We start from the raw sequence: 10,498 nt of genomic DNA, 5'->3' as shown, positions 1-10,498 counted from the left end.
TCCCTGGTTGAATCTGTACATTCGCATAATCTTTATAGTAGATGCTTTCATGTTTCTAGCTTAGGCAATATTTGTGTGAAGAATGCATTTTCTTGGTACTATTTTTTTAGTTTTTGTTGTAGGGCACATGTGCTCACCAGAGAGAGAGAGAGAGAGAGAGAGAGAGAGAGAGAAAGTAAGAAATCACCCCCCAAAGAGGATGGCCATGCCTCAATCCTCAATCTCTTCCCCATCTCTGCATAAAAGCTTTCTCTTGCTCTTTCAGGGTTCTTCCTGCTAAGTCATTTCTCCTCTGCTCTTGGCCCTCTTGTCCAGTCAACTCCACTGTTTTCTGGACTCAGTGCATGAACCATAGCCTGGATTATCTGAAAGCAGAGTGGATTAAAATATGTCCAATAATTTATCAAGTTTACATTGTCTTTGATGGCTAGAGTTGTTAAGAAAACAAAAGAAATATAGCTTCAACATATTTTAAGAATGAAAACTGTCTAAATCATAATATTTGTGTTATAGTTAGTTTTTACTTTTTTGAGAGTTTTTTTTTGCTATAGGATGCGTGCGCTTGCCAGAAAGAAAGAGAGAGACAGAGAGACAGAAAGCGAGAAATCACCCCCAGGGATGGCCACGCTGCAATCCCTTCTCCTCCATTCTCCTCTCGGGATCTTGGGCACGCACACACACACACCCGGCTTGAGTTCAAGTCACCGGGTCCGGGACTTGGACCGCAATCAGCTACATGGGAGTTCAGTGACATAGCCATTATGCTAACTGCTGGTCCTTAGTTACGGTTTTTAAATGGAAGTTTTAGATAGGCCACAACTGGCTCTACTAGGGACTGGATCTTAGAGGTGCTCTGTGAATTGCTTAAACATATTATTACAGTACACAGGGACTCTCAGCACCTTAACCATCATGCCAGCTGCTGATCCAATACCTAAACTTGATTACACTTTTCCACTATTATGAAAAATAGTATAGTTTTCCACTATGAGAAAAATAGTTTACCTTTTATATTTGGACTTATCTAGTAGACCCAACTTTAAGATTCCTTCCTGTGAAATGAGATGAGTATCTTTGCATCTCCAGTGGAGATGCAGTGAGCTTAATAAAATAGTGCATGTGAGAGCTTTCTATAAACTAAACAGAGATATGCAAATACCAGATTTTTTTCTTTTGAGAGGTTTTGCCATAGAGCACATGTGCTCGCCAGAAAGAGAGAGAGACAGAGAGACAGAAAGCGAGAAATTGCCCTGCCCCCCGGGGGGATGGTCACGCCACAATTCCTACTCCTCCATTCTTCTCTCAGGACCTTGGGCACCCACTCACATGTGCCTGGTGTGAGTTTAAGCTTCCAGGTCTGGGACTGGAACCGCAGTTGACTACATGGGAGTCCAGGGATATAGCCGTTACGCCAACTGCTGGTCCTGCAAATACCAAATCTTATTTATAACATCAAACTCTGCTGATGCTGTTAGAATTTTTTTGTCCCCCAAAACAGTATGGATCACATCTTCACTAAAAACTTCCTTATCAAAGAGGTAGTTGGAGTTTGAGAGCCTTCCTAGTTGCTATTAACTCATCACATAAAAGTATCAAGCTTTTGGCTCCCCATGAGTTCTGTGGTATACATTTTTTTCCTTTTTTGTTATGCTTCTCAGATATGAGGGGCTGTGAATCACTCGAAGAATTAACATGAACTCCTGAAGTTTTTGCCTTTGTTTTAAAATTTATGATCATCATTCTAAAGTAAATTGATACTTTACAGTTGGCTCTGAAAGAGGCCCAATCTAATATTCTTTTATAGAGACAATGTTTAAAGTGGGAAACTGGAAAAATAGTAAGAAAATATTGGAAATAAAATTTACCACCATGTTTTTAGACTCGAGCCACCACAGAGGTCGAATCTTGTTCTGTGGTTCAATTATTTTCCCCCTTATCTTACCCTTATCTATTATTAGTAAAAATGTGTGATCCTACAGATTGGACAGCAGCGATGTCCCAAAACTTGTAACTGATTTGCATGTTAGCTTGCTTGCTTTCTTTTTTTTTTTTTTAGGTTTTTACTTTAGGGTGAATGCATTCACCAGAAAGACAGAGAGACACACAGAGAGAGAAAGTGAAAAATAACCCCACAGGGAGGATGGACATGCCACAATTCCTTCTCCTCTCAGGATTTCAGGCATGCCTGCACATGTGCCTGGTGTGATTTTCAAGCCACAAGTCATCAGGCCCAGGACTTGAATTGTGGTCGACCATGTAAGAGTCTCAGCATCTTAACCACCATGCCACTTGCTGGTCTCTGCATGCTAGCTTTCACGTTACAAAGAGAGAAAAACTGGCAGCCCACAAAAGTAGAACTTTCAATGAAACTTAAGTGTAATTGAAATATTTAAAATTTTATGTTTGAGAAAGGTAAACCTGGAGACTGTGTCTCTTACAGGACACGTTATTACGCTTTTATGTTCCTATTAAAGTTATTCAGATTATCAATGAACCAACTTAACCTGTGTAAGTATTTTAAATAACATATTTTTCACATTAAAAATTTTACAATCCACCGTAGTACAGTAGTCCTTATTGCACAATATGGCTTTTCAAAGTATGCAAATAGTTCATGACAAGTTGTTTTCTCCTGTGAAAACAACCACAACATGGTTGAAATGTGACTAACTTTCAGTTTTTGTTTGTTTTTAATTTGCCAGAGGACACATGTGCTCGCCAGAGAGAGAGAGAAAGAAACAGAGACAGAAGAAAGAGAGAGAAAGAAAGCAACTCCCTCATTGGACATGTTCATGCTGCAATCCCTTCTCCTCCATTTCTCCCTCCTTTTGAGATTTTGGGCCTGCATGTACCTGCACCTGGTGTGTTTTTCAAGCCACTGGACTCAAACTGTGCCATTGACTGTGTGGGATCCATCCGCATAGCCAGTATTCCACCGGCTGGCCCAGCTTTCAGTTTTGTCGTTTACATTTTCTTTATCTTCTTTTGTTAAATGATTATACTGATGATGATCAAGTTTATAATTCTGTTAATCTCTCATCATCAATACAGCTTGCTCCTGAGACTAAGGCTGTCATTCATTGGATTATGGATATTCCTTTTGTGCTCTCTGCCAATCTCCATGGAGGAGACCTTGTGGCCAATTACCCATATGACGAAACCAGGAGTGGTAGGTATTGCACTTGCTTCCGTTGGCTCGAGGTTTACAAGGGTGTGTAGGGTGATATTTATAATGTTCTTTTGAGGCACTGATCATTAAGTGATTTTTTTTTCTTGGCCTGTGGAAATATACATGTTTAATAGGAGCATCCCCAACAGTAATATGGTATAGGCATATTGATTTAGTATTAAAGGACTGTAGCTTTTTCAACAGTTAAGATGAAGAGAAGTGTGGTCTTGATAGACGGCTTAGACAAAAGAAAGGGAGTCATAGATTGGGTCACTCTTGGATGACAGAAGTTACGTGCGTTTGTGTAGAAGATGACTTAAAAATAGAGGCAGAGTCTAGGTGCTTAAATCAGGGCCCATAAAAATTTCTACCTGTGCCTTATTGTGTTCCCATGTTTTTGCATTTGGAACTGTTTCTGGTTATGTCAAGGAGGGGAAGTGGTGCTTTGGTTTTCTCTAAGTTTAGTTAGGCTTTAGCAAGCTTAGTCTGATATTTGCAGCTTTAATTATTTATTGCTCCATGAAGTGTCCTACTTTGGATCTCTTCTCAAGGCTTTTGAAAGCATATTAACCCTTTGTAAACACAGAATAATAATGTTAGACATTGGAAACTGAGTTTGGTAGAAAGTCTTTGGTGAAACAATATTTTAAAATAAATTGAAGGATTTTGTGATTTGTCAATAACTGGGAAACTTACAGGCTGCAGTGGTTTATAATACAGGGATAAGAACATAGTATATCAAGATATTTATTATTCATTTTTGTATTATACATAGGGGCTTTAAAAAATCTAAAATCAGAAACTGAATAGCACATATCAGAGCAGTTCTCAGTGGCTATGAAGTTGGTATAGGTGTATTTCTTAAATTCAAAATTTTGACACTGGAAATCGTCTTCCCAGATCTAGTTTGCTATAACTTTATCAGCTTTTCTTGTGAAGCTTTCCATTCATAAGTAGAATGTCCGTTCTACTCAATTAATTTCTACTTTGTAATGTTAGGAATGGAAGTTACGTGATCTGAAAACTTGGTGTTATTGTTTAATATTTAAACCTTCAACCCTTTCGCATAGTGATAGAGCTAAAAAACGTATCTGCAAGAGCTCAACTCTGAATTTCTTTTCAGAAAATGTGTCTTGCTTCTTGGCCCGTGTCAGTTTCTTGAATCGTGTGGACTTATTTTCTAGGTAGTGCTCATGAATACAGCTCCTGCCCAGATGATGCCATTTTCCAAAGTTTGGCTCGGGCATATTCTTCTTTCAACCCAGCCATGTCCGACCCCAATCGGCCACCATGTCGCAAGAATGATGATGACAGCAGCTTTGTAGATGGAACAACCAATGGTGGTGCCTGGTACAGTGTTCCTGGTGGTGAGTTTCATTTTGCTCTATGATTATGTGAGAGTGGATTATTCCTAACTACCATTCGGATTAGAGAGTGATTCAGATTCAGAGAATCTTCAGTACTCTCCAATAATTAAGAATTAGAATGGCTCAGCTGTGGGGCATGGGTGATAAGAACACTGCTGCATGATGCTGAAGGCCACATGGGAAGGCTGAGGGTTAGTATCTGGAGTCGGCCTCTATACACTGGGTGTGCCCGAGGTCTGCCTATCATCCCTAGCTGGCTGTAGGGGTAGGAGAGGATCTCAGCATGAGGATACTGTAGAGGGTATTTATATCTTGTGAGGGAAATAAATAGAATGAGCCTATAGGTCTGCCATTAAAATTTGTTTTCTACGTGAGTGATTACCATACAGTTGTGCATTACTTAATATTGGGGATACATTTTGAGAAACATGTTGTTAGGTGGTTTTGTCATTGTGTGAATATCCTAGAGTGTATCTACACACGTGTAGAGAATATAGCCTGTTACATACCTAAGATACATGGTAGAGTTTAATGTAATATATTTTTAAAATGATTATTTAATTTTATTTATCATTATTATTAGTATTATTTAATTTGCTACAGGGCACATGTGCTCATGAGAAAGAGAGAGAGAAAGCTACTGGGTCTGGAACTTGAACTGCGGTTGGCCATGTGGGAGCCCAATGCCTTAATCACCATGCTACCTGCTGGCCATAGCTTGTTGTACTCTTTTTTTTTTTTTTTTTTTTTTTTTTTGAGAGGTTTTTGCTATAGGGCACGTGTGCTCGCCAGAAAGACAGAGAGAGACAGAGAGATAGAACGCGAGAAATCACCCTCCCCCCCGGGGCTATGGCCACGCCGCAATCCCTTATCCTCCATTCTCCTCTCGAGATCTTGGGCTCGCACGCACACATGCCCAGTGTGAGTTTAAGCTACCAGGTCTGGGACGTGAACCACGGTCGGCTACGTGGGAGTTCAGCAACATAGCCATTACGCTAACTGCTGGTCCCGCTTGTTGTACTCTTATTAGATTGCTTTTAGCATGTGCAGTCTGCCACTGATTGAAATGTCATTTGTGGCCCATGACTTCAAATATGTATTTTTTACATTTTTATAATTGAGATGCCAAGTTGAAGAGATAGAGAAAATGAACTGAAGACATTCTTTGGGAAAATATAAATAGAATATTATTAACTATTCTACTTTTATATGTGGGCCTTAGGGAGTAGTATTGTTATTACAGGTTTGTAATAATAAATAAGTATATATTTTTGGAAGGTATGTTTTGATATATAGGGTATCTTGGTGCATGCACTTTTTTGTTTGTATGTTTGTTTTGAAGTTGTGGGATAATGGTGGCTAGTCAATGGAATATTCAGTTTATATTCACATTCATTACTGTAGCAAGCACCATTAGATCAGTAACTTTTCACCTTTCATGGAATCTGAAAAAGAAGGTCACATGTAGAACAGCAGCTGGGGGAAGAACCTTCCTAGACAACCAAGGAAGCTCTCTGGGTTCCCTTTCTCCCAGTATGGAGTTTTCAGAGCTTTTATGTTACAACTGCTTACTAACCGGGGTGGCATAATACCTCTTACAAGGATGAGGAGTGACGTGTAAAGATACTGATATGCACCACACACATTTATGTTTTCTCTTTGCTTAAGTACAGTTTTCCATGTCCCAGCTGGAAATGAAAAAAGAGAATTAGAGTAATAACAGCAACATGTAACTATAGGGCTTTGATTTGATATGCTTAATTTTGTTGAATTATGTTCTGAGCAAAATATTCTTTTTATGATTTTTTCTTTCTGATATGTTTATTTTGTTTTCATTTATATTTTGCATTTGGGTAGATCAGGTTTTCCCTATAGTTTGAGAAATAAGGTTTGTGTTGTATGTGATATTTAGAGTATATTGAATTTATCAGATAGGGAGTAATTTTTAGAATTCATAACAGAAAGCGTGCATGCACTTGTGACAGAGACAGAGAGAAAGTCAGAGATATGAGCACCCTTACGAGGCTCTGGTCACACTGTGATCCCCTTCCCTCAGTCCTCCAGCCTATTGCACTGTAGGAACTTACACCCATCCCCAGCATGTTTTAAGCTGACCTGATTGAAGACTTCAACTGTGGTCACTTGAGCAGTGAATTACTGCGATGCCATGAAGTTAGCAGTAATTTTATATTTCAGTTTTTATGAAGGCTTCAGTAATTATTTTGGAATTACCTTTTTGGGCAAACGTATATTATTTTCAGAATATCAAGTAATCTGTACTAGGGAAATACTGATAGTATTTTCTTTTTTACTTTTTTATTTTAAATATTTTTTATTTCATTTTCTTTTTTACATTCAATCACATTATTTAGCTTACAAAGTGAATATTCCAACTTGTGAATATTTCTCCCTTGTCTAGTTAATAAAACTATAAAACTATCTTTAACACATAATACCACATTTCTTTGTCTCATTAATGCTTTGCCTCTCTATTTTCCTTTTAAATGTACTTTCTCAGACCCTACTCTTTCACACACTGTATCAGGTATTCACATCCATTTACTGTGTTTCTATATCCTTTAGTCAATCAATTTCTGTCATAGAGTGTGGACACTCGGTATATATTAAGTGGGGACATACAGTGTCTTGTCTTTCTTTTATAGCCTGGCTTGCTTCACTCAGCAGTAAATCTTCATATTCTTCCATTTTCTGTCAAAAGTCATGGTCTTGTTGTTTTTTATGGCTGAGTAGTATTCCATAGCATATATGTGCTACAGTTTTTCAATTCATTCATCTGTTCGTGGGCATTTGGGTTGGTTCCATGTCTTAGCAATTGTGAATAGTGCACAATAAACATCAATGTACAAGCACTTTTCTGATGAAGAATTCTTCTGTCCTTAGGGTAGGTACCAAGGACTGGGATTGCTGGATCATATGGTAGTTCTGTTTGTAGATATTTGAGGAATCCCCAAATTGTTCTCCACAGTGGCTGGACCAATTTACATTGAACAGCAGTATAAGAGAGTTCCCCTTTCACCACATCCTCACCAGCACTTGTCATTTTTTTTTTTCATCCTAGTCATTTTGACTGGTGTTAGGTGGTATCTCATTGTTGTTTTGATCTGCATTCCTTACAAATGAGGGCTGTTGAACATTTTTTTCATATGCCTTTTGGCTATTCATATGTTATCCTTAGAGAGTGTTTTTTTTAACTCATTCTCTCATCTTTTAATAGGGTTGATCATCTTTTTTTGGAATAGCTGTTTCAGTTCCTTCTGTATTCTGGTTATCGGCCCCTTATCTGATGCATAGTTTACAAAAATATTTTCCCATTCTAAGGCCTGTCAATTCACACTAATTATTGTATCTTTTGACATGGAAAAACTTCTTAGTCTGATAATAATATTAATGACAACAATAAATTAATCTAGTCAGTGGTTTTGTCCTACAATAACCAGAGTCAAAGAAAGCTTTGATAGTCTTTAGTTTTCTAGACAGTGAATAAAATTAGTGTCATAGGTCAGGTTTTCTAGAAGCAGACTTGAGATAGGAAGTTATATCTCATAATTTAATTGAAGGAAAAATCCTGTATGGATGTGAGGAAAAATTTTACTTAGGAAACTTAAAAAGTTTTAATGAGGAACTTTTAGGAAAATTTTAATTAGGAAAAATCCTGTATGTATGTGAGGGAAGCTGAGTAAGTAAGGGGATAGGGCTGAAGAACAGCGTGGGCTCACGTAAGGTCTAGCCTTGGTTGGAGCATTGGGAGAAGGGACTGGAACATACAACTGGCAGGTTGTCTTCCCTTGAGAGAAAGGAACCAAACTTCAGTGGCTTCATGTTAGTCAGTCATTGACTGTGGCTGCCATGGAGAGGTTGAGGGTGAGAGATGGGAGTGTGCAGCCCCTCCCCCCCAGAGATTCTCCAGGAAAAGGGGGCGGGCACCATTGTTACATAAAAGGCTCTTTATGGGCAACAAGATCATGCACTACTAATTTATACCAGGTTCAAATTACTATTGTTCTGGATGCAGAATTTTCTCTTTGGTGCAAGGTAAAGTGTTATTACCATTATGTCTTATATATAGTACATACTCAGTGATTATTGAATTAACATACAGTATATGATCAAGACTCTTGAGGGGTTACCTCAAAAGTACACAATGGACTTAGAAGAAAATTAGTCTGTTAGATAATGTCGCATGACTCCATAGGTTCTTCCCACATAGAAAGGCAGGCATAGGGGAATGCACACACTATAAAAAAGAATCAAATGGACCAGTAGAGATGAAGGTTATAATACAGGAAGTCAAAACCTCCCTTGAAAGTATTAAAAGCAGATTAGATCATACAGAAAATCAAATCTCAGATGTAGAAGATAGAATCATTGGCCTTGAAAAATCCACCATGAAGACTGAGAAAATTGCCCCCCAAAATAAGAATAATATACGCAAAGTACTAGATATTATCAAACATCCAAACATCTGGATAATTTGTATCCCAGAAGGCAAAGTGACTCACAAGGGCATTGATAATCTATTCTATGAAATCCTGGAAAAAACTTTCCAAACCTAGAGAGACATTCAAAGATCCAGAACCAAGTGATACAAAGGACCCCAAATAGAATCAACCCAGAAAGATCTTCAAGACACATTATAGCCAGACTGATCAAAACCACAAAGACAAAGACAAGATACTAAGATTGGCAAGAGAGAAATGTCAAGTTACCTACAAAGGTCTAGCTAACAGGGGACCTCTAATTGGAAACAATGCGAGCAAGGAAAGAATGGGAAAATATATTCAAAGTGTTGAGGGAAAAGCAATTTCAACCAAGAATACTATACCCGGCAAGATTATCCTCCATATGGGAAGAAAAGACAAGAACATTCTCAGATAAACAAAACCTGAATTTATCAACACCAGACCAGATCTCTAAGAAGTTCTGAAGGGAGTACTATTCTAGGAAAATTAAATACAGGCACACAGAAATAAGAGTTCAAAAACTAATAAAATGGACAACTTAATCATAGGGACAGGTCTGGAGTTGAATATTATATCCCAGTATTTAATCAGAAAAATGGAACCACAGCAGAAGATAAATTAAGTACATGAGACTAAACTGGTAAAATAGAACTTTATGACTTTTGACTAAAACATTGCTGATTTTCTTCTAGGCTTTGTTTTCTGGATTTAAGGACTTTTGTTCTGTCTTGAGCTGCTGATAGGTTCATGTACCTACTATTTGAACAAAATCCTAACCCGTTTCTTGGCTTTAAGTGTTAAGCAAAGTTCCTTAGCATTTCTTTGATTTATTAAAGCTAAAACTGCCTTTCTTGAAATTAAAAATATATTAAAAATACCTATAAAATGACTGTAGTAAGCTATATAGGATCAGCTAGGTGTTACTTTAGAGTATATTCATTCTACCCAGAGATTCATGCCTAAAGTCAGACATGTATCACAGATATGTATATACCAGCTGAACTTGCTATTGAAAGTAGTTAGATTATTTAAGAAATTTTGTGAATCAATAAAATGTGGGGGGAAAAAAGAATGGAAAACAACTGTAGACACTTGAGATAGTGTGGGAGGAGTGTGGAAAATACACTAGAAATGGAAAATTATTGACGATAACATGTATGATTAAGCCACTGTGCAATATATTCTGGATGGGAAATTACATTTTGTATGCTGTGATGATGCTCAGTGAATGAATGTAAATTAATTAATTAATTAATTAAAAAAAGAGAAGACTCTTCTAGCAATGGTGAGTGTGGATGATGTCTGCTTTAGTGTTCCACAGCAATGTGTGAAGCTGGATGATTGCTTAAGTATCTGAGATTTTGTGCTTTTAAGGTAGGAACACCCTCCCAACGAGTGTTTGATCCCTTACAGCAGGTGATTTCCCTTTCAGTTTCCCACAGGTTCCCAAATACCCTGGTTGGTGTATCTTTTATTTGGCT

General features: G+C 37.8%; 1 protein-coding gene across 1 annotated transcript in view; it reads left to right on the top strand.

Annotated features, from left to right (window-relative positions):
• The window catches only part of CPE (carboxypeptidase E), a 122,460-nt gene that overhangs the window by 99,973 nt on the left and 11,989 nt on the right, over positions 1-10,498 (top strand). The window contains 2 exon segments of the mRNA XM_014588911.2: positions 3,052-3,169; positions 4,354-4,536. Coding sequence (XP_014444397.2) covers positions 3,052-3,169; positions 4,354-4,536 — 301 coding nt within the window.

Source organism: Tupaia chinensis, unplaced genomic scaffold, assembly GCF_000334495.1.
Source record: "Tupaia chinensis unplaced genomic scaffold, TupChi_1.0 Scaffold000039_1, whole genome shotgun sequence".
Taxonomy (NCBI): Eukaryota; Metazoa; Chordata; class Mammalia; order Scandentia; family Tupaiidae; genus Tupaia; species Tupaia belangeri.
Note: the sequence above shows the minus strand (reverse complement) of the source record. Positions and strands in the feature narration are given on the sequence as shown.